Here is a 25,766-nt window from a genome sequence, read left to right on the forward strand (position 1 = left end):
GTGCATCACCTCACACTTGTCTGCACTAAATTCCATCTGCCATTTTTTAGCCCATTTTCCCAGCTGGTCCAAATCACTTTGCAAACTTTGATAGCCTTCCTCGCTGTCCACTATGCCTCCAATCTTGGTGTCATCTGCAAATTTGCTGATCCAGTTTACCACATTATCATCTAAATCATTAATATAGATGATAAACAACAACGGGCCCAGCACCGATCCCTGTGGCACACCACTAGTCACAGGCCTCCAATCAGAGAGACAACCATCTAATACCACTCTCTGGCTTCTCCCACAAAGCCAACATTGGATCCAGTTGACTACTTCATCCTGAATTCCAACGACTTAACCTTCTGGAGCAGCCTCCCATCTGGGACTTTGTCAAAGGCCTGTAGACAATATCCAACACCTTCCCGTCATCAACCTTGCTGGTAACCTCCTCAAAAAACTCTATTAGATTAGTTAAATAAGACCTGCCATGCAAAAAAACCATGTTGACTATCCCTAATCAGGCCCTGTCTATCCAAATACTTATATATCCTGTCCCTTAGAATACCTTCCAATAATTTACCCACAACTGATGTCAGGCTCATCAGCTCACCGTATAATTTCCCAGTTTATTCTTAGAGCCTTCCTTGGACAATGGAACAACATTAGCTATTCTCCAGTCCTCCAGAACCTCACCCGTGGCTGAGGACATTTTAAATATCTCTGCCAGGGCCCCTGCAATTCCTGCACTAGCCTCCCACAAGGCCTGGGAGACACCTCATCAGGCTCTGGGGATTTGTCCACCCTAATTGTGGGTGCAAAAAGATCATTGATGCAAGTTGAGGATTTTAGGGGTGAAACAGAGATCAAGGTCATAAGAGTCATAAAATTGTAGAGCACAGAAACAGGCCTTTCAGCCCATCATGTCCATGCTGACCTTTTGCCCATTTACACTAATCCCACTTTCTCGCATTAGGACCATATCCTTCTCTGCCTTGATGACTAAGGTGCTGATTAAAATCGGGAGAACTGAAGATCATAGGAGTGAATGGAAGATCATTGGGTTAATCAAAGAGGCAATGGATGTGGGAGCAATGCTGTTTTTCACCTCAAAGCATGAACAAACAAACACTGATCCCAAAGTAATTCCAGCAAAGTATTGCAGATGCTAGAAATCTGAAACAAAATCAGAAAATCCTGGAAACACTCAGGAGGGCAGGCAGCATCTGTGAAGGAAGAAATAAAGTCAACATTCCAGGTCAACAATCCTTAGTAAGGATGTGAGGTGGGGGGGGGAGGGGGTGTCATTGACTCTGATTCTCACTTCTCCAGGTGCTGCCTGACCTGCAGAGTGTTTCTGGCATTTTGTTTCAGATTTTTACAATTGAAGGTCAAAGGGATGAATTGAAAATTGGAGAATCCCTCTCTTCACTAACCAAACAGCCATAATCCTGTAAGTAATGGCTTTTATATGCCATTATTGTAGAAGTTAATTAATGAGTGCGTACATTTTGAATAAATTAATACTGTCACTAAAATAGTGTGGAGAGGTAGCGGTTTAAGCATAATGAAGGCTAAAAATTCAGAGGGATCTCTAGGGTAGTCCTGATATGATTTTAGTGAGCAACTTGCTGAATTCCTAGGACATCATGAATTGTCATTTTTAGCTATTTATGCTGTTTCCATGTTGGCTTTGTTGATCTCCCACCAGAATTACAGCAGGATTATGGTAAATCCCATATGGAATTTCAGAATCTAAATCCTTGTCTCCTTATACTGCCAACAATAATTTCTAGGCTTATATCATGTTGCCAGTAGCTGTGAAGTCTAGTGCCAAGTACAGAGCTGTTTTGTTAAAAGCATTTGTACACTGGGGTTCTAAAGAGTAAATCTGCTCTTTCACTTAGAGCAATAATTTGAGCTTTCCTCTGCCAACCTCCATTCATTCCAAACTTCAATGAAATCCAACCAACTTAATTGAAGATGCTAATATGAGTATGAACATCCACCATTGCTTCCTTCATCATAGTACTCTCTGCTCTCGTTCACTTAATTAACTCGCAGATGCCAACATGACTCTGGGAGTGCAATGGAGGCAGGCTTGTTGTAGTTCAATACCAGTGTTTTTCCACCATCAATGGGTGCTTTAGAATCAGTGCAAAACAGAAAATATTGGAAACACTCAGTAGGCCAGGCAACATTTGTGGAAAGAGAAGCTGTGTCAATATTTCAGGTCAATGAATTGAAACGTTGACTCTGTTTCTCCCCCCACAGATACTGCCTGACCTTCTGAGTGTTTCCTGCAATTTCTAGCATCTACTGATTTTTGCTTCAGTTATTTTGGAATCGGTGTTTGTTTGTATGTGCTTTGAGCTGCAAGACAGCATTGCTACCATCTTGCTGACCGTCATTAATCCTGATACAGGTCTCGACCATCCATCTGCCTCCACAGATGCTGCCTGACCTGCTGAGTTCCTCCAGCAGTTTGTTTCTTTTTCGCACCAGATTACAGCATCTGCAGTCTCTTGTGTTTCCATTGCTTCCATCTTCACTGCCTCTTTGAACTAAGAGCACCCATGTGTGCTGCTCTAAGGGGATAGGAATTCCTGATGCAGGAAGACTTCAATAACCTGGCATCCAATTTTTGGAAATCCTGATGGTTCGGCATCTGGCTCCCTCATTGGTCTGGAATGTGCACTGGGGGTCCAGAGTGCAAGGAGGGGTTTGTGCCAAGAGCTGGGGTTTGTTGTCCAGAACACCAGTGGTCAGGAAGTTTGCGGCTGGAACTGGGATCTGGAGTGTTTGTGTATTTCCCGCTTAACAGAATCATTGAATTATAGAAACATACAGTACAGAAATGGGCCCTCTTGTCCATGCTGACCATGATGCCTGTGTGCACTAATCCCCTTTGCCTGCATTAGGCCTGTATCCCCCTACTCCTTTCCTATCCAAGTAAGTGTCCAGATGAGTGGTGGGTGCCTGGAATGTGCTGCTGGGTTGGTGGTGGAAGCAGATATGATAGAGGTATTTACGAGGCTCTTGGATAGGCACATGAACATGCAGAGAATGGGCAGCCACTGTAATGCAGCGGTTAACATAATGCTTTGAAGCGCCAGCGACCCGGGTTCAAATCCGACCGCTGTCTGTAAGGAGTTTGTACGTTCTCCCTGTGTCTGTGTGGGTTTCCTACAAGTGCTCTGGTTTCCTCCCGTGTTCCAAAGACGTACAGGTTAGGAAGTTGTGAGCATGCTATGTTGGCGCCGGAAGCGTGGCGGCACTTGCGGGCTGCCCCCAGAACACTACGCAAAAAAGATGTAATTCACTGTGTGTTTCGATGTACATGTGACTAATAAAGAGATCTTATCTTATCTGATTTGGATATGGCAGAAGGGATTAGTGTAATTAGTTTGGCACAACACTGTGGGCCGAAGGGCCTGTTCCTGTGCTGTACTGTTCTGTGTTGTATGTTCTGTGTCAGGATTGGTCCATCTGTATTACATTGTGCAACGGGAAAATACTTAATGCTTTTGTAAGTTACAGTGCAACAACAACCATCACTAGATCACATGATATTTACCTTTCCATAAAGCTTTGCCCACTGGGTATAAAGTGCACGTTTGCAGAGTCTGGATGAACAGCCCAGGTCCCCCTTTCCTGTTGTAGCATTAATAATCTCCAGGTCGGGGTCACCCAACGCCCAGTTTACGCTGAAGCTTGGAGACTTTCCCTGCTGACGAAGTCCAGTGCTACTGACCCCTGCAGAAATACCAAAGCAAGTACAATCAGGAAACAAACAAAGCCCAAAACAATGCGCCTATTGGGAAGAAAGATTTGAGACCTTTGATTTCCTTAGTGACACACAGAAGGAAAGTTTTGCTTCCCAATGGGGTTGGAATTGCCCATTTCATAACTGTGCGTAAAAATATGCATTATGCGAGTGTACTTTGAAATGTACTTGGATAGCTGTTTGCTCGAGTGTGGGACTAAACCCAGTCACATCCCATACCTTATTACAATACCCATTTTACACAGCAACTTGTTTTTCAACATTTTAATGGAGTGCATATGTTATCTTAAGGATTCTTGGTATTCAAACATCACTTACAAAGGGTAAAAAGTAGGACAGAAAGCCTTTTAATGCCCCTTAACTTTACCTTGAACCTACACTATTTTAGGTTTCCCAGTCAATTGGCAATCACAGAATGTCACTTAAAACCACTTCTTGATATGAAAAAGACACAAGGTAGGAATACCACCTGTCTTGTGTTGAACCAGAATGCCCAGAAACTAACTTTTTGCCCTGATGAGTGACCTCTATTTCCACAGGCCTTAGATCTGCAACCTTCCTGACCAGAGGACTCTGTTCATAAGGGCTCTGCAAGCTTTTGTGTGCAAAGTACAAACATTGCTAATGTCCTAAGGTGAGACGAGTGTGAAATCTTAAAACTACGAAAGGTCTTGAAGAGTGAAAAACTTTCCTTGACATGCCTTACCACTGAATGGCATCCAGGAGGAAAAGATAGGCCATATATCCTGCTGGTAGGTTGTGGGAGTGGAGTTTTATCAGGGGAGAGAGGCCCAGGGACAGTCAGGGAAGACAGGTGTCAGTCACGGTGGGGACTTCCAAGGGTCCAATCATGTCAGGCTTTGGAGTGGGGGTGTAATATCTCTCGCTCTTTCTCTCTCTGTCTGTCTGTTTCTCTCAGATTTTTCTAAAAACTGGAGAGATCAAGGAAAATGGGGAGAAAGCTGGAAACAGGGGATTGAATCTGAATCATCAACCATGACCTTATTGAATGGCAGAGGAGCTTAAAGGGCCAAATGGTCTATTCCTGCTCCTATTTTCTATTTACAGGACTGTTTTTTTTAAATCCCAATTGAGGCTAAAGTTCTATTTTCCCGATTCTCTCTATCAGTGCATCCTTTTCCTTCTTGGTTTGTGTTTTCTCCATCACATTTCTCTCCCCCAGGACATGTGTTTTCCATTAGTTCTGGTAACAAAATGCAATAAAAAAAGAAGAGTTGTTTATGTAAGTGCTACTTCTGGACTCTCTTGGCAGTGAGACCAGAAATTGTGGTAATATACACAACCTATTATTTTCTGTATTTAAATAGGGGATGTTGAATGTATTGTCCAGGGAGACAGCAGAGGTGCAAATTAGCAGCAAACTGAAAAGGGATTTTTGGTAATACTTTTGTAAGTTAGGCAATGATATAAAAATGGAGTTTTAGAGTTATACAGCATGGAAACAGGCCCTTCGGCCCAACTGGTCCATACTGACCAAAATGTCTATCTGAGCTGGTCCCATTTGCCTCTATTTGGTCCATATCCCTCTAGGCCTTTTCTATCCATAAATAGAAGGGAGGGCATGTTACAATGAGGATTCTGCAACAGGACGTAGGTGGGTTGAGTGAGTGGATGAAAATGTGGCAAATGGAGTTTAGTGTGAGAAAGTGTGAGGTCATGCACTTTGGTAAGAGGAATCAAAAGGCAGACTGTTAGCTAGATGGAGAGAGACCACAGATAAGTGAAGTACTGAGGGATCAAAGTACTCCGGAGTATGCAGCAGGCAGGTGAAGTGAGTGGTCAGGAAAGTAAATGGCATATTGTTCGTTCTTGCAAAAGGATCAGTGTTTAGAAATAGGGAAGTATTGTTACAATTTTACAGGATGTTGGTGAGGTCACATCTGGAGTTTTGGTCCCCCTATTTAAGAAATGATATACTGACTTTGGAGTGAATCCAAAGAGATTTGCCAGGTTAATTCTTGGGATGAGAGGGTTCTCATATCTGAGCAGGTAAAGAAGTTAGATTTATATTCTGTGGAGCTTAGAAGAAGGAGGGGTGATATTTTTGAAAGATTGAAGACCCTGAGAGGACATGACAGAGGAGAGGTCAAGATGTTTCCGGGAGAATTTTGAACGAGTGGATATAGTTACAAGATTAGGGGGCGGTCATTTAAAACTGAGGTACATAGGAACTTCCTCTCCCAGAAGGTGGTGAATCTCTGGAATTCTCTACCTCAGAGGTATTGGTATTGGTTTATTATTGTCACTTGTACCGAGGTACAGTGAAAAACTTGTCTTGCATATCAATCGTACAGGTCAATTCATTACACAGTGCAGTTATATTGACTTAGTACAAAGTGCATTGAGGTAGTACAGGTAAAAACAATAACAGTACAGAGTAAAGTGTCACTACTACAGAGGAAGTGCAGTGCAGGTAGACAATAAGGTGCAAGGTCACAACAAAGTAGATTGTGAGGTCAGAGTCCATCTCACTGTATAAGGGAACCGTTCAATAGTCTTATCATAGTGGGATAGAAGCTATTGAACTGTTGAGCAGTTGGGTTTGCGGAGGCCAGATCATTTTGGAGGTACAGTATTTAAGGAGGAAGTAGATATATTTTTGAAGGATCAGGAAATTGAGGGCTTTGGGGAACTGGCACAGAAGAGGAGATGAGGTCTGGGACAATCATCCATGATCATATTGAAAGGCGGGGCAGGTTTAAGGAGCCAAGTCGCCTGCTCCTGGTCCTATTTCCTCATGTTTTTACTTGAGTAAATGGCTGAGTGAAGGGACATATTGTACAACTGTCCAGATGGATCACAGTGCCATGTCTTGGAGATGAATAGTTATAACCTATGTATTTTTCAATAAAAACGTAAGCTTCCAAGTGCCTTCCTCTGCTATTTTTCCCAGGGAATGGTAGCGACGTGGAGCAGGCTGCTATCTTATGTGATGGAGATTGATTCACTGAATTTCTTAAAGCAAGAACCGGATTTCTTTCTGGATGAGGCAGACATAACCCCTTACAAAAGAGGCATCCTACAGGGAATGCAGGATGAGAGTGACACCATGGACTGGTTTCTAGCACCTAGATGTGTGGGAAAGGAATTTCCCAGACTTTTTTCCCCAGGCATTTTTTTGTTGTGTCAGCGAAACAAAATAGCTGGTCATTTACTTCAGGAAGGAGGGCGGTGCACATGCGCCTATTTACATCAACGGTGCTGAGGTTGAGACGGTTGGGAGCTTCAAGTTCTCAGGACAGAACATCACCAATAGCCTGTCCTGGTCCAACCACATGGACGTCATGTCCAAGAAAGCTCACCAGCGCCACTACTTCCTCAGGAGGCTAAAGAAATTTGACATTTCCCTGTCAACACTCATCAGTTTTTATCAATGCACCATAGAAAGCATCCTATCCAACTGCTTTGCCCGGGACCGCAAGAAACTGCAGAGAGTTGTGGACACAGCTCAGCCCATTATGAAAACCAGCCTCCCCTCCATGGACTCTGTCTACACTTCTCACTGCCACGGTAAAGCAGCCAGCGTAATCAAAGACCACACCCACCCCAGACATTCTCTCTTCTCCCCCCCTCCCATTGGGCAGAAGATACAAAAGCCTGAAAGCACGTACCACCAGGCTCAAGGAAAGCTTCTATCCTGTTGTTATAAGACTACTGAACAGTTCCCTAGTACGATAAGATGGACTCTTGAACTCACAATTTACCTTGTTGTGACCTTGCACCTTATTGTCTGCCTGCACTGCACTTTCTCTGTAGCTGTTACACTTCATTCTGTACAGTATTACTTTGTACTACCTCGATGTACTGTGTATTGAATTGAACTGCCTGAATGGTATGCAAGACCAGTTTTTCAATGTACCTCAGTACATGTGATAATAATAAACAAATTCCATTTCTAAGAAATTATGTGGTTTTGGGGTGCATGGAGAATTTATAAATTGCAATATATGAAGTTTCACAATTGCATTGAGTGAAGTCTTTATCTGTATGCCTCAGTGCATATTCTTATATTGAGACTCTGTCCAGTGCAGTTCAGTATCAGGCGCTGGGAAGATGATCTGTGAAATTTTGCCAATTGTACAATTACAAAGAAATTTAGGAGGATGTTGCAGGGACTCGAGGGACTGAGTTATGGAGAGAGGTTCAGCAGTTTGGGACTTTATTCAATGGAGCATAGGAGAATGAGGGATGATCTTACAGAGAGTATAAAATCATGAAGGGCATAGATAGGGTCAATGCGCAGTCTTTTTCCCAGGATCAGGGAATCAAGAACTAGAGGGTATAGGTTTAAGGTGAAAGGGGAGAGATTTAAAAGTAACCTGAGGGGCAAACCTTTCACCCAGAGGGTGTGGTCAGTATATGGAATGAGCTGCCAGAAGAAGTGGTTGAGGCAGGTACAATATCAACATTTAAAAGGTACTTGGACAGGTACATGGATAGGAAAGGTTTAGAGGGAAGTGGGCCCAACATGGGCAAATGGGACTAACTTTGATAGGAATCTTGATCGGCATGGACCAGTTGGGCTGAAGGGCCTGTTTCCGTGCTGTGTGACTCTGACTCTAAGTGGCTATTAACGTCAGAAACCAAAAAACTCTAGGGAACTGTCCTCTCATCATCACTGAATGACTTGTTTGGGACTGGCTTTGAGGAGTTACTTAGAAGACAATATGACAAAGCTGAATCAATGTTGCTGTGAGTTCAGTCACTAACCAATGCTCTTACTAATGTCAATTCAGATTCTTTGTAGGGGTAGTTAATCCTCTCACTCTGGTCATCTGGTGGAATCAAAACCCTTACTTAACATCAGGAAAGATAAATAGACACAGGAATAAAAGGAATTTTGTTCATGTGAGTCAATATGTTATGTTGTTCTTTTTAAAAACAAAAGTCAGTTCTCTGTTTACATTCTAAATTTTATCTTCAATTTTTTGAAATTATTCAAGAATCTACCACATGAAGTCACATAAATTGCCAATGCACCTCTTAATGCCAGAATAAATATTGTACAAAAGTACAAGATTACTCAAGCATTATTCAACATTGGTTTTCCTTGTATTGTTTCAATGCAACATTAGAAAGCGATGGTGCTTAATACTTCCAGACTGTGTGGAATGCATAATTGTCAGTGCTTAATTTGGCTTCAGTCCAAGTAAATTAAAATTTCAGTAATATACTTATCGAGGGAAGTGGTTAGCTCAGTAGGATAACGAGCTTTAGAAGGTATCATAGAGTAACCATTAACAGTAATCCAGAGAATGCAAATTCAAATCACATCACAATTTAAGAATATGAATTCAGTTTTTAATAGCCTGGAAACAAAATGCTGATATCGGTAAAAGGGAGTGGAAAGCTGCTGGATTGTCATGAAACCGAAGAAAGTGAACTGGAGTAGCCATATACACAATGTGGCTACAAGAGCAGATCAGAGGCTAGGGATCCTGTGGTGAGTAACTTACCTCTTAACTCCCCAAAGTCTGTCCACTGTCTACAAGGCTCAAGTCAGGAGAGTGACAGAATACCCTCCACTTGCCTGGAAGTGTGCAGCTTCAACAACACTCGGGAAGCTCGGCACCATACAGCACACAGCAGACGGCTTGATAGGCACCTCATCCACAACCATTCACTCACTCCACCACCAACACACAGCAGCTGCAGTTTGTACCATCTACAGGATGCACTGCAGCAACTCACTGAGATTCCTTGTTAGTGTAATGCTACTGCAGCGCCAGTGACTTGGGTTCAATTCCGGCCACTGTCTGTAAAGAGTTTGTATGTTCTCCCCGTGTCTGCATGGCTTTCCTCCGGGTACTCCGGTTTCCTCCTACATTCCAAAGACGTACGGGTTGGGAAGTTGTGGGCATGCTATGTTGGCGCCGGAAGTGTAGTGACACTTGCAGGCTGCCCCCAGAACACTCTACGCAAAGATGCATTTCACTGTCTGTTTTGATGTACATGTGACTAATAAAGATATCTTGTCTTATCTTACCAGCTAGAAGAACAAGGGCATCAAAAGAATGGGAACACCACCACCTAGAAGTTACCCTCCAAGCCACACACCATCCTGACGTGAAAATATATCACTGTTCCTTCACCACTGCTGAGTCAAAATCCTGGAACTCCCTCCCTCATAGCATTGTGGGACTGCTATGAGGACTGTAGTGGTTCAAGAAGGTAGCTCACCACCACCTTCTCAAGAGTAGTCAGGGATGGGCAATTAAATGCTGTCTCAGCTTGCAAAGCCCTTATCTGTTGAATATATAATAAAAATAGTTGGTTCACTGATGCCCTGAATGAAAGGAAATCTGCCTTTACCAGACATAGTCTATTGAGAAACAAAAAACAAACTGCAGTTGTTGGTAATCTGAAATAAAACCAGAAAATGCTGCAAATACTCAACAGGTCAGGCAGCATCTGTGGAGAGAGATAACATTTCAAGATCATGACCATTATCAGAATAAGGGCATGTTAAAAAGACATATTTTCCTCCTTTCAGGGATCAAAGATTGAAAACTTGAACAACCTTTGAATTCTAATGCACTTCCAATCTTTCTCCTCTGCTTTCCTTTGACCCCACCTCTCCTTAGTCTTATCACTTGTCTTCACGACCCTTTCTGACTGTCCCCTCTCTGATCTGAGTGAACAGTCGTCAGCCTCATTCCTTATGTACTCATCTCCGTGAATTCCAAGCCCAGCTCTTCTTCCTCTGCCTTCATCTCCGTGCCCACTTCCCTGGCCAGGGGTCTTCACCCCAGACTGTCTTCAGAATTCCTAATCCACCTGGATTGTGTCTTCAGTGACCCCTGCCTTTGGCCTCTTATGATCCCTTCATTGCTAACTACTGGTGAGACATTGACCACCTCAATTTTTTGACTGTCCTTACTCACTCTGACCCACTCCCTCGGAACTTGCTGCACTTGCTCAAATGTAAATATTGTCATACAAACACAGACAGTAAGAGCAAGAGTAGCTCATTTGGCCCTTTGGGCTTCCCCGCCATTCAACACAATCTTGACTGATCATTTGCTTCAGTACTCTGTATCTATCTCGCTCTTGAATATATTTAATTACTTGGCCTACACTGTCTTCTCTGGTAGAGAATTCCAAACGGTCACCAGCTCTGGGTGAAGCAATTTCTTTTGATCCTAATTCTAAATCCCATATCCTGAGGCTCTGTCTCCAGCCATCGGGAAGATCCTCCCTGTATTTAGTCTTCTTGGAATTTTTTAGGTTTCAATGAAGTCCCCTTGCATTTTTCAATATTCCAGTGAATGTTGGTCCAACCATACCAATATCTCCTCACCTGTCAGTCCTGCGGTCTCAGGAATTAGCTGAGTAAACGTTTGCTGCACACCCTCACAGCAAAAACATCCTTCCTCAGATACAGTACATAAAATTCTAGATGAAGGTCTCACCAAGGTCTCACCCTGTACAGCTGCAGAAAGACACGCTTGCTCCTGCACTCAAATCCTCTTGCAATGAAGACCAACATACCACTTGCCTTCTGAACAACCAGCTGCACAAGAACGCTTGTTTTGACTGGAGTACAAAGACACCGAGGTCTTGATGCAGCCTTCCTTTTCCTAATCCATCACCATTTAGATTATAAGCTGTTTTTCTGTTTTGAGAACCGAAGTGGATAACCTCACATTTATCCATGTTAAACTGTATTTGCCTGCTCACCCAGCTTGTCTAAGTCACACTGGAACCTCTTTGCATCCTCCTTACAGTTCACATTCCATCCCTACCCTTCTCCCAGTCTTATGTCACCTGCAAGCTTGGAGACATAGAGTCATAGAGTAATGCAGCACAGAAACAGGCCCTTCAGCCCGACTCATCCATGCTATCCAAGATGCCCATTTGAACTAGTCTCATTTGCCTGTATTTGGTCCATATCCCTCTAAGCCACATACCTGTCCAAGTACCTTTTAAAGATTGTAATTGTACCTGCCTCCACCACTTCCTCTGGCAGCTCGTTCCACATACCCACCACCCTCTGTGTGAAAAAGCTACCCCTCAGGTCCCCTTTAAGTCTTTCCCCTCTCACCTTAAACATGCCCTCTAGTTTTAGGCTCTCCAACCCTCAGAAAAAGACTGTGAACATTCACCTTATCTATGCCTCTCTATAAGGTCACTGCTCAGTGCCCTATACTCCAGGGAAAAATGTTATATTTAGTTCCCTCATCCAAATCATTGATATATGTTATGAAAAGCTGGGGTCCAACCACTGATCCCTGCAACACCTCACTAGTCACTGCCTGCCATGTGCAATAAGACCCATTTATTCCTACTCTCAGCAACAAACGATCTGCTGGAGGAACTCAGTGGTTTGAGCAGATCTGCGGACGGAACGGAATTGTTGATGTTTTGGGTCGAAACTTTGCATCAGGACTGACGTAAGGTTTTGACCCAAAATGTTGTCAATTCCTTTCCTCCCACAGATGCTGCTCGACCCACTGAGTTCCTCCAGCAGATTGTTTGATGCCACTGATTCCAGCATCTGCAGTCTCTTGTGTCTCTATTCCTACTTTCAGTTTCCTGTTTGCTAACTACCAAACCTGCCAGCACTGGGGTGATGTTGGCATTTGGCAAATTAATCTCTACCCTGCAGAGGTTGAATGGTAGCTCCCTGACACTGCCTCATACCTCCCTCTAGATTATGTCTGAGCCATTGAACATTAAGTCATTGTCTCCCAGAACTTATTTGCTCCGGAGACTTTTACTCCATTGACTGCAGCTTCATCCTCCCCCAGTCATGAACAAGCCGTTTCTATCTCCTCTCTGTGATCCACAAGCAGAACTATTTGATACACTTCAGAACTTATTTCTTCTTACCTTGACTCTGCCCTTTTTCCTTCTGTCCAGTAGTTTTCCATTTACATTGTTGACATCTCGGAGGACCTCCAACACTTTGACAGTTTCCTGTTTTCCTGGCCCCAACTGGCTCATTTTCACTATGGACTTCCTTTCTCTCTACACCACCATCACATGCTTGGATGGCCTGAAGGCATTTTGTTTCTTCCTCACGCAAGGGTGAGCCTGAGCTCTCCACCACGACCCTCCTTCACCTGACTGAACTCATTCTCAATTAACAACTTTTCCTTCAACTCCACTCCTTTCTCTGAATCAAAGATGTAGCTGTGGAAGTTCCCATAGGTCCAAGCTATGCCTGTCCCTTTGTGGGTAACATGGAGTCTTTGTTTGAACTTGACTCAGGCTCCTCCCTTGCCTCTTTTTCTGGTACAGTTCTCATACAGAACTCAACAGTTTCACCACCAAACTTTATTTGTTTATCTGCACTGCACTTCCTCTGTAGCTGTTACACTATACTCTGCATTCTGTTTTCTTTTTGCTTCTTCAATGTATGGCATGATCTGCCTGGATGGCTCACACACATAAGTTCTTTTTACTGTATCTTGGTACACATTGCAATAATAAACCAATACCAAAATACCAATACCAATTTCTGCCCTGCTCTTGTTTTCATGTGGACTGTCACTGACTTCCCTCCTACCCCCCTTTCTTGACATCTCTACCTTAATGTCAGGAAATGGTTAATGACCAATACCTATGGTAAGTCTGCAAGGAGTCCATTCTATTCTCCTAGCCTCTCTGGCTCCATCATATCTGTTCTGACGATTATGACTTCCATACCTGTGCTTCCCAGACATCATCTTCTTCTCTTAACTGTTGTTCCTCCTTTTCCATAGTTGACAGGACTCTTAGCCATATCCATTTAATTTTCCACACTGCTGCTCTCACTGCCTCTCTTCCCAACCAGATGAAGCATAGGACTCTCCTGGTTGTTACCTACCACCCCACCAGCCCCCAATTCAATGGAACACCTCTTGTGATTTCTGCCACTTTCAATGTGATAACTTCATCGGGCTCATCGTTCCCTCCCCATTCAATGGGATCGATCTCCCTGCGAGTCCCTGGTTCACCCTTCCATCCTCACCAATCACTCCCATTCTCACAGCACTTTCTCATACAATCACAGGAGATGCTTTTCTTTATCTCTTCCCTTCTCGACGTCCAACGACCCAAAGAATTCTTCCAGGTGAAGCAGCGATTCTCTTGTACCTCTTTCAATTTAGTGTACTGCGTTCACTGCTCATGATGTGTCCTTTACTCCAATGGAGAAATCAAATGAGATTGGGTGACTGCTTTGTAGAACACTTCCGTCAGTTCACAAAGGTGGCCTTCAGCTTCCAGTTGCCTGTTACTTTAATTCTTCACTCCACTCCCATTTGACTTCTCTGCCTTTGGCTTCTTACACTCATCCAACAAAGTCCAGCATGAGCACAACCAAGCGTATCTTTTCTTCTGATTAAGTATGTAAATTAAATTTTTAAAATTTTATTTACAGCGTGGTAACAGGCCCTTCCGGCCCAACGAGTCCGCACCGCCCATTTTTTAAACCCAAATTAACCTACCTGTACGTCTTTGGAATGTGGGAGGAAACCGGAGCACCCGGAGGAAACCCACGCAGACACGGGAGAACGTACAAACTCCTTACAGACAGCGACGGGAATTGAACCCCGATCGCTGGCGCTGTAATAGCGTCGCGTTAACCACTACACTGCCGTGCTGGCCCATAAAACAAAATCCGCACTCAGGAGGAAAACGTTGACCCATCAGCAATATCAGATATGCATCAGCGAGCTGTTCTGACTCTTCCTTGATTTGATTCAATTTTACTATCATTTAGTCCCTTCTCTAGATGCTCTGAATATAAAGAGTCAGAGTATATAAAGTGTCAGAGAAGTGTAACATGTATGTTACAGGTCTCAGAACGTAACATTGTATTCAATAATTTCAGATAACCAGTTCCATTCAGGAATGTCCAGTTCTGATGAAGAGTCATCAGCTTGCAATATTAACTTCATTTTACTCTCTCAACGGATGCTGCCTGACCTGTTGAGCAGTTCTGAAATCGTCTATTATTTCAGATATCTAATAACAAAGGTGTTTTGTATTTTGCATTTCTAACATTGTTGCTTTTATTTCTCTTCAAAGTTCTCCTTAATCTCTTTCTATTTATGCCTCAGAGTAATTAAAAATCCCTCACCGTCCTCTCTTGGCTGGCACCATCAAAACTTGTGACATTCGGTCTGCTTCCTCTCCATCATTCCATAGACACTTCCTTTGTTTGCTCCCCTGTCTGTCCTTGCTCTGCAACCTATTCTAGTTCTGATGAAAGGTCATCGACCTGTAACATCAATTGTTTTTCTCTCCACAGAAGATGCCTAACCTCATGAGAATTATATGTTTTTATTTCTGGTCAGGTTCACATTACTCCAGTTCCACACCCACTCTCAATTCCCCTCTGACTCTTTATATTCAGAGCATTTAGAGAAGGGACTAAATGATAGTAAAATTGAATCAAATCAAGGAAGAGTCAGAACAGCTCACTGATGCAGATTTGATATTGCTGATGGGTCAACGCTTTCCTCCTGAGTGCGGATTTTGCTTTAGTGCGAGAAAGTAGCTCACGGGAAAATGTGGGGAAGTGGGATTTATGGGATTTCTCTGTGAGCTGGCAAGGACTTGGTGGACCAGATCCTATCACATGAAGATCTGAGAAAGGTAAAAGATGAAGAAGTCACTGATTGAAGCGTGATATACAAGGCAGGTGGACCTCCACAGCAAGATATGAAGGGATTTTATATGGGAGGAAGAGTTTCACAGCTCCAGCAACCTGGGTTCAATCCTGACCTCAGGTGCTGTCTGTGTGGAGTTTGCATGTACTCCCTGTGACCGCATGGATTTCAACCGGGTGCTCCAGCTTCCCTCCACATCCCAAAGACGTGTGGCTTGGTAGGTTAATTGGCCACTGTATATTGCTCCTAGTGTACAGGTGAGTGATAGAATCTGGGTGGAGTTGATGGGAATGTGGGAATAAAATGGGATTACTGTAGCATAAATGAATGCTCAATGGTCAGCGCAGATTCTATGGACTGAAGAGCTCTGGATTTTTGTGCTGTATGACTCTATTTAAGGCAGCAGTGGGACTATATCAGGTCACCTGTGTGTGGTGACATTCACATTCACAATTTGCTGCTGGTTGCTGGGAAATTCAGTGGCAAAAGTCAGTTGAATTAAATATTCCAATGAGTTTTGACAGAATTTGCTGCTAATAAAGCATGCACAGAAATCATATTAAAATGAAACCTCAATTTATTAAATTAATGTACTCCGTGACTATTCAACAATGGATTTTTTTCATTGTTTCAATGCAACATTAGAAAGCCACGATGCTTAATATTGCCAAATTGTGTGTTCTACTCAAGTGCCAATGATTCATTAATTTGGCTTCAGTCCAAGTAAGCAATTATCTCTAAAATGCGAATTAAACTTAAATTAAGAATTTAATGACTGACATTTTAAAGATAATAGAAAAAATTATGTTGTTCAGCAACAGAGTGCATGGGTTAGAAAGTAAAGGCATAAAAATGAAACTTGGTTTTATTTTAATTTTAACATGGGTCAAGGGTGGGGAGCTAAATTGTATGGTTCCTGAAAACAGGTGCAGGGATTGTGACTAGCTCCTGTCCATTTAATTACTTTTTTAGAATATAAAAGGAGGCCATTCAGCCCATTGGGTCTATGCCAGTAATGCAATCCTATCAGTCCACTTCTCCTCCTCTTATTTCCTTGTAGCCCTGCAACTTATTCTATCTCTTTTGCCCATCAATTCTCTGTTGTTCCTTTTTGTCACTTATTCACACCAAATGGTAGTTTACAATAGTCAATTGGTCTACTAGGATGTCTTTGGGATGAGAGGGGAAAGTTGAGCACCTGGAGGAAACCAATGAGGTCACAGGGAGGATGTGCAAACTCCACACGGACAGCACCTGAGGCCAGGATTGAACCTGGATTCCTGGATCAGTGAGACAGCAGTGTTAAGCGGTATACCATCGCGTGATCCTGACTGAAATGCATACAGCACACCATCTTCCTGCTGCCTACTTATTAAGATTAGTAGTGTAGCGGTTAGCCTAACACTATTACAGCGCCAGTGATCCGGGTTCAATTCTGGCCGCTGTCTGTCAGGAGTTTGTACGTTCTCCCCGTGTCTACGTGGGTTTCCTCCGGGTGCTCTGGTTTCCTCCCACATTCCAAAGACGTACAGGTTAGGAAGTTGTGGGCATGCTATGTTGGTGCCGGAAGTGTGGCGACACTTGCGGGCTGCCCCCAGAACACCCTAGGCAAAAGATGCATTTCACTGTGTGTTTCAATGTACATGCAACTAATAAAGATATCTCATCTTATTTCCTTCGCAGTCAGCACCAACCAATTTGTTTCATGGCTGCATACAACAGTTGCCCAATATTGCAAATTGCTAGAGGCTAGTGATGTATTGCTTAAAACTGACCTGGACCTTTTAAGGGGGAAGTGCCTTGTGCCTGGATGTGTAAAGGCAATCATGCAGGAACTGAAAGTGACCTGGAAAATCATGAAAGGCAGCACAAAATGGTAGAATTCAGGCTCCAATGTTTATGGGCCATTAACTCTGGATCCGGTGCTGTGGTGGTTATGTTACTGGACTAGCAGTCAGAGTTTTGGACCATTGTTCCAGAGACGTGATTTTAAATCCCTCCATGGCAGCTTGGGGACTTAAATTCAAGTAATTAAATAAACAATTTAGGAAATAAAGCTAGCCTTCATAACTGTATCCACAAAGTTGTTAGAATTTCATAAAAAATCCATTAGGTTCACTCGTATGCTTCAGGGAAGGAATTTGCTGTCCTTACCTGATCCAACCTATAATGCAAATTCAATTCTACCAATGTAGAACATAGAACACAGAACAGTAGGGCACAGGAACAGGCCCTTTGACCCACCACGTCTGCACTGACCATGATGCCAGTCTAAACTAATCCCACTGAACGTGCACATAGTCTGGATCTCTCTATTTCTCTGCCTTTTCATGTGTCTGTCCAAATGCCCCTTAAACATTGCTCTCGTATCTGCTTCTACCACCTTCCCTGGTAGGGCATTCCAGGAACCTGCCACTTTCTGAGTAAAAAAACTTGCCTCGCAAATCTCCTTGAAACTTTCCACCACTCACTTTAAATCCATGCACTCTAATATTTAACACTTCCACTCTGGGAGAAGGACTCTGACTATCCATCCTATCTAAACCCCTCACAATTTTATATACTTCTATCAGATTGCCCTTCAGCCTCTGATACTCCAGAGAAAACAATCCATGTTTGTTCAATCTCCTCTTATGGCTAATATGCTCCAATACAGGTAACATCTTGGTGAACTTCTTCTGCACCCTCTCTAAAGCCTCTACATCCTTCCTATAGTGTAGTGACCAGAACTGCACACAATACTCCAGGTGTGGTCTAACCAAAGTAATATAGAGCTGCAACATGCCTTGCCAACTTTTATACTTAATGCCCCGACCGATGAAGGCAAGTATGCCATACGCCTTCTTCACCAAACTATCCACTTGTGTTGCCACTTGCAGGGAGTTATGAACTTGCACCCCAGGATCCCTCTGTACATCAATGCTCCTCAGGATCGTGCCATTTACTGTGTACATTCCCCTTACATTTGACCTCCTAAAGTGCAAAACCTAACTCTTGTCCAGATTAAACTCCATCTGCCATTTCTCCACCCGAGTTTTCAACATGTGTATTCTGCAATATCCTTTGACAACTTTCTTCACTGTCAGCAATTCCACCAATTTTTCATTGATTCTTAACCACTTCCTCAGCTCAGTCAGGGACAATTAGGGATGGGGATTAAGAACATGGAACATAGAATATTACAGCACAGTACAGGCCCTTCGGCCCACAATGTTGTGCCGACATTTTATCCTGCTCTAAGGTCTATCTAACCCTTCCCTCCCACATAGCCCGCCATAGGGGCGGCGCGGTAGTGTAGCGATTAGCGTAACGCTATCACAGCGTCAGCGACCCGGGTTCAATTTTGGCTGCTGTCTGTAAGGGGTTTGTACGTTCTCCCTGTGTCTGCGTGGGTTTCCTCCGGGTGCTCCAGTTTCCTCCCACATTCCAAAGATGTACGGGTTAGGAAGTTGTGGGCATGCTATGTTGGCGCAGGAAGTGTGGCAGCACTTGCTGGCTGCCCTCGTTGTTAACGCAAAAAGAGCATTTCACTGTGTGTTTCGATGTACACGTGACTAATAAATAAATATATATATTTAAAAAATTCTCTATTACATGCGGGCATGGACAGTGTGGTCCATATTCTGTGATCTGTAGTAGTGCAGGTGGAGTATGGGAGAGAGGCAAACATTCAAAAGGCAGTGAGATTAATCCAAGATCTCCACCTCTGGGCATGTGGCAACAGTGAAGCAAGAATTTCAATGACCTCACGTGAGTTGTCAGAGTTAGTAAACTTATCTACAAATGTCTTATTCCCTCAATGGCCCCACAGCCTCCAGGCACTGTTTAATTCACTGCCCTCCATCACTCATCTGCCAACAATCAGTACTCAGCCCCAAAAACCACAGGGTAAGTGGCCTCGCACATTCAACATTGCTACATGATCTCATACATCACAACCCAAGCCTTCCACCCACTGAGACCTTTTCAATCACGGCAGCAAGACCACTGTCACATGCATAGTATGCACTGACACATTTGCAGGAGAAGCTCCCACACAAGGCAGCAGAGGATATCCTACTGGGGGGCAGGCATGCCTGTATAATCCAGCACATACACAGGACACAGTGAAAAATACAGACAGCTACACACTGGAAGGCAAGATGGGATACGGGCTCCTTTATTGAGGATTCAGGTGAGGACTTAGATTGGGCAGGTTACATGACGAAGCATTCACTACAAAATGTTCAGGGCTTTGACAGGTTTGTAAGAAACCATGCCTTTGCCATCAAGCAGCACGGATGAGACCAGCCCCAGTTTAGCACAGAGCTCTGTACTGACCCTCTCTAGCCTGTCAGAAGGGACTGACTCTGAATGCTCATTTGTGGACCCAGCCAGGGTACGTTGTCTCATGGTCAAGGTCCCCGTTTTTTTTGCAGCACAGGCAGGGGCTAGAAAATGCACCAGTGCCCTGGAGGAAGCTCAGCGAGCTGCCTCCGAACAGTGTTGCAGCAGTGTGTCCTCCACAGCTCAGATGAGCGATAGTTACTTTGTGAGGCAGACCCTGCTGTGTACTGTCAGGATTACAGCGATGGTGCTCCCCACCCTGACAATCTGCCAATCCCTCATCTATTAAACAGCTGGTCCAATCTGGTGTTACCCATGCTGACAAGGAGGGGGTTGCAGCCAGCATCTGCAGGTACAGAGCTGCTCGATGCTTGCCTTCCAAGGCCATCCACCGTCTCCCCCACTGAAGGTTAATGGCCTTCCAGCTGATATTGTGCAAGCTCTGAGGCAGCAGCACTAAGACAGGCAGAGGCAAAAGAAAGGTAGGCACCAGAGGGATGGACGGGGGGGGGGGGGGGGGGGGGGGGTGCTTACTTATGTTGGCATCACAATATCCTTCGTAAACTTGGTTTGGATTTTTTACTTTGTGTTGACTTTGTGTTCCACGGGGGTGGTACGTTTGGAGAATGAGCTACCAGAGGAAGTGGTTGAGGCAGGTACAATAACAACTTTTAAAAGACAGTTGGATAGGTACATGGATAAGAAGGGTTTGGAAAATGGGACTAGCTTGAATGGGCACCTTGGTTGCCATGGGCCAGTTGGGCTGAAGGGCCTGTTTCTGTGCTGGATGACTATGACTTCTTATTCTTGTGCTGTGCCCAGAAAGGAATTAATAGTAGAAACAAATCAGGACTAAAAGCATCAGACATATGAACTTCTGGTTCTAAATATTTGTTGGGATATGAATATCTAACTTCCTAAGATAATTTTTATGGTGATACATGGGGTACCTTCTTAAGCTTCATTTAGTGAGTTATGGAGACATGAGAGACTACAGAAGCTGGAAGTTGGAGCAATAAACAAGCTGCTGGAGATACTCAGCAGCTCAGGCAGCATCTGTGGAGGGAAGTGGACAGTCAACGTTTCAGGTTGAGACCCTTCATCTGGACTGAAAGAGAAGAGGTCAGATAGCCAGTATAAAGGGGTGAGGGGAAGGGGTGGAACAAGAGCTGCCAAGTGATAGGTGGATCCAGGTGAGGCGGGGTTGATTGGCGGACAGAGTCAAGTGGGGGACAGAGGGGTGGAGATAGCTGCGGAGGCTGGGAGGTTGGAGGCAACAAGGGGCTGCAGATCACAGAGTGCGATAAGAAAGAAAGATGAACAGTGTATCCTAATAAGGGAGGGATGGTGGCGGATAAGATAAGATAAGATAAGATCTTTATTAGTCACATGTACATCGAAACACACAGTGAAATGCATTCTTTGCGTAGTGTTCTGGGGGGCAGCCCACAAGTGTCGCCACGCTTCTGGCGCCAACATAGCACGCCCACAACTTCCTAACCTGTACGTCTTTGGAATGTGGGAGGAAACCGGAGCACCCGGAGGAAACCAACGTAGACACAGGGAGAATGTACAAACTCCTTACAGACAGCGGCGGGAATTGAACCCGGGTCGCTGGCGCTGTAAAGCGTTACGCTAACTGCTACACTACCGTGCCTGCCACGGTAGTACAATGTGAACAGTGGGGAGGGTGGAGGGGAACCCAGTGTGAGGAGTGTGTGGCTGATCGGCAGATGGAGTGGGTGGGGAAGGGGAAAGAAACTGCATGATAGGGGGCTGGGATTTGGGATGGAGGGGGGTGTCATAGTGAGTAATGTTGAATTCATCCAATCCCGTTTTGTGGAAAATTGCAAGTCAGGTTGTAATGAATGTACAGCACCTAGTCTTGACTTGGTGTTACAGGTTTCTACTTTACTAATATGAACTGGCTTCTAAAATGCACCAGAGAAAACAAGCAAAGCTTGGATAGTGTTTGGGAACCAGCCTAACAGGTGGAATTTCACAAATCAACCTTGATCCTGGCCAGTTTACGAGGATAGAGACAGATTCTTTTTCTTTCATTTATTTGCTTACATGATGCACATTTGTTGTCAATGTTAGGGCGGTACGGTAGTGTAGCGGTTAGCATAATGCTATTACAGTGGCAGCGTCCCGGGTTCAATTCCGGCTGCTGTCTGCAAGGAGTTTATACATTCTCCCTGTGTCTGCATGGGTTTCCTCCGGGTGCTCCGGTTTCCTCCCACATTCCAAAGACGTACAGGTTAGGAAGTTGTGGGCATGCTATGTTGGCACTGGAAATGTGGCGACACTTGCGGTCTGCCCCCAGAACACTCTATGCAAAAGATGCATTTCACTGTGTGTTTCGATGTACATGTCACTAATAAAGATATCTTATCTTATATATTGGGCTTTCTCTTTTCCTATCTTCAGTCCTGAAGAAGGGTCCTGACCCAAAACGTTGACTGCCTGCTTTTCTCCATGGATGCTACCTGGCCTGCTGAGTTCCTCCAGCATCATAGTGTTTTTCATCTAGATTCCAGCATCTGCAGTCCTTTGTTTCTCAAGTTGAAACTCAACCCCTTGTTGCTAATTCTATGAACAATCAGGGGCTTAGATCACTTGGAAGGTCAACCAGTTACATTCTGCCTGTGGTGTAATAATTACTGGAATACACCACAGGTTTCAGTGTGGTGTGGGCAAGTCCATGTGTTCATAAGACTGATAACATACCACTGAGGAGAGGCTGGTTGTATCGGTAGGGTGGTGGCAGCTGACCGATATCCTCTAGTCGTTGGCACATTGCCTGGGAAAGATGGTCAATGTGGTGGGTGCTTCCTAACACAATGCTCTGCAGGTAGATCGGTTCGATGAAATGACTCAGGAGCGATCCTTGAGTGCCCAGAATGTTCCACCTGCAATACAGTTATAAGCAGGAGACAGTTAATAAGCTAGCAGAAATGCCCTTGACTTGTATTTCCTTTGGAATTATTTCACTGTGCCAGGATGTGTTTATTCTAAACAGGGCCCTCAAGCAGATTGTTCCCAGCTGACCACTTTTCATCTGAACTTGTAGTTTATTTGGCGCAGCTAGCTCCTCGTCCGCTAATTGCGGATCACTGCAATTAAGTGATGAATGGGCTGTTGGGCTATTAGCAATTTAGTACAGACGATTGTCCAAATGCACCTGAAAAATTTGTGACCTGTGGTGTTAATTGGGTGGGGGAATTAAAAGAAAGAGCAGTAAGGTTAAAGATATTACATATTAAAGCTAATCTAGTGGGATCCAGATCAAAGATTTAGAGATAACATCAGAATTTATAATGGCTATTAGCAACTGCATCTTGTCTGTTGATAGTTTGAATCAACTGAACATGAAATAAAGGCAGGGTTAGATCATATGTGCCCACCATGACATTCAGTAAGACCACCATGGATGGTCCATCTTAATTTGACTTTACTGTTCTCTAGCCATATCCCTGATTTTCGTGGTAACCCAAAGATCTATCAGTCTTAGCCTTGAGCAGCACAGTGGTGCAGTTTGTAGAGCTGTTGCCTCACAGCGCTGGAGACCTGGGTTTAATCCTGACCTTGGGTGCTGTCTGTGTGGAGTTTGTAGGTTCTTCCTGTGAACCTGTTTCCTCCAGGAGCTCTGGTTTCCTCCCATTTCACAAAAATGTGCCAGTTGGTAGGTTAATTGGCCACTATGAATTGCCCCAAGTGTGTAAGTGAGTGGTAAAATATGGAGGGAGTTGATGAGAATGTGGAGAAAATAAAACTGGGATTAATGTTAGATTAGTATAAATGATGGTCAATGCAGAGCTGGTGGGCTGATGGTCCCATTTCCATGCTGCATCTCCCTCTGAATAAACTCCAAGGCTGGAAACATTTGGAAAAATTCAGGCTGCAGACAAGGTCATGGGCAACACTTTTGCTATTAAATCTATGTTTAACATGGAGTTCAAAATAGAAAATGCTGGAAACACTCAGCAGGTTAGGCAGCAGCTGTGGAAAGAGAAATGGTTATTGTTTCAGGTCTGGAACATTCATCAGAAATGAGAAAAAAAAGAAAAGATTGTGGAAGCTTTGGAGAGGGTGCAGAAGAGGTTCACTGGGACGTCACCTGGATTGAGGTGTATTAGCTATAAGGAGAGGTTGGACAAATATAGATTGTTTTCTCTGGATCATCAGAGGGATGACTTGATCGAAGTATATAAAATTATGAGGCATAGACAGGGTAGATGGTTGGAGTCTTTTCCCAGGATGGAAATGTCAAATACTAGAGGGAATAGCCATAAGGTCAGAGGGAGAAAGTTTAAAGGAGATTTACAAGGCAAGTTTTTTTTTACACAGAGAGTGGTAGGTGCCTGGAACGCACTGCTAGGGGAGGTGGTGGAAATAGATTCAATAGCGATGTTTAAGAGGCATTTAGACAGGCACAGGAACAGGCTGGGAACTGAGGGATAGGGACCACATGTGCAGTTTAAATTGGCACTATGGTCGGCACAGACATTGTAGGCTGAAGGGCCTGATCCTCTTCAATGTTCCATGCTCTATGTAATCTGTCAACCACAGCCCAGAAGAGGAGCTGCAAAGAAACCTGGATACCTCCTTGCATTAGGGCAACATTGACCCTAGTCCCAGAAGCCCAGCATAAATTTGATTTGGCCAACAAATAGCAACCTCAATAGAGGCAGCATTCAGAATATCAATGGTCCACTCAGGTGAGGAACAAAGCACCGAATGAAAATCGAGCTGGAGAAATGTGAGATGCCTCATTTGGGGAGGGTGAACAAGGCATGTATGGCTGGATACTGAGGGCGGAGAGGAATAGGGAGAGTGTAAGTACACAGATCCCTAAAGGGAGCAGGGAACGGTGCTTAGGAAACATATGGGATATTTTCCTTTATTGGTTATTTCATAGAGTAGTAGATGAGTGACTGATGCTGAAACCATTGAAGACACTTACTAAACTATTCCTTAAGCACTGGGTTCAGATTGGGTCCAAGTAACAGGAATGTTGTGATTGCAATTCCTCAGTGCCATCCAAGCTGTAAGGAGAAGACTTACAAGGGCTGGAGAATTTTATTTATGAGGAGAGATTGGGAGTTCTGAACTTGTTTGGAACCGAGGAAACTGAGGAGAGATTTAACTGAAGCATATTAAATTATGAGAGGGCCTTGGAGAGTGATAGAAGTCAGTAGATTTAAGGTTGAAGAAAGAAGTTGAAGGGTTTTTTTTATCCAGAGTGGAAGGGTGTTTATGTAATTCACTGCCTGAAAATCTAGTAAAGGCAGAACCTCTCAACACATTTTCAAAGTATGAGGCTGAGCTTTTGATATGTCTTAACTAAAAGGCAATGGGCTGAGAGCTGTGAGATGACTTTATTCAGAATAGTTCTTCATCACTAGCATAAATGTAACTGCCTGAATGGCCTCTTTCTCAACTGCATATTTCTTTGATGATGTCACAGGTAAGGCCAAAGCACTTAAGGACAGCCAATCTGCAATTCTGGGCTAATCTGAGAGAGTGCTGATCACTTTTATGGATGCCATCTTTTTACATCCAGATTTTGATGATAGAATTCAAGTTCTCAAACTGCAAGAAAACTCACATTATCTGGAGCAAGGACTGCTGAAGGGTCTCGAACCAAAAGGTCGACTGTTTCTTTCCCTCCATACCTGCTGAGTTCCTCCAGCATTTTGTGTGTGTTGCTTCAGATTCCAGCATCTGAAGAATCTCTTGTGTCACATATCCAGATTCTTATTCTCAATCTCCGAATTATTAGTCCACTAACACAACCATTTCATTGTTGAGGTCGCTGCAAAGTTACTACTCTGCTTTTGAGCTTTGCAGTACCATTCTGTGTAAACTTGAACATAATCTAATAAAAGTAAAATAAACTTAGGCCGAGAGCCATCATTGAAAACATTAAAAATTCATATTGCTGTCTAAATGTCTGTGTACATTTAGTTCATTTTCTATTAAATAGAATGGGAACATCACTATTGTTACTCATGTAGGTAAACAGTTACAATAAATTGTTAACA

At 43.8% G+C, this 25,766-nt stretch overlaps 1 protein-coding gene across 1 annotated transcript in view; it reads right to left on the minus strand.

Annotated features, from left to right (window-relative positions):
* The window catches only part of adarb2 (adenosine deaminase RNA specific B2 (inactive)), a 280,576-nt gene that overhangs the window by 14,785 nt on the left and 240,025 nt on the right, over positions 1-25,766 (minus strand). Inside the window, exons 7-8 of the mRNA XM_052016167.1 lie at positions 22,450-22,631; positions 3,563-3,741 (exon numbers count right to left, since the gene is read on the minus strand). Coding sequence (XP_051872127.1) covers positions 3,563-3,741; positions 22,450-22,631 — 361 coding nt within the window. The remainder of the gene's footprint in view (positions 1-3,562; positions 3,742-22,449; positions 22,632-25,766) is intronic.

The sequence above is a fragment of the Pristis pectinata genome, chromosome 5, assembly GCF_009764475.1.
Source record: "Pristis pectinata isolate sPriPec2 chromosome 5, sPriPec2.1.pri, whole genome shotgun sequence".
Classification (NCBI taxonomy): domain Eukaryota; kingdom Metazoa; phylum Chordata; class Chondrichthyes; order Rhinopristiformes; family Pristidae; genus Pristis; species Pristis pectinata.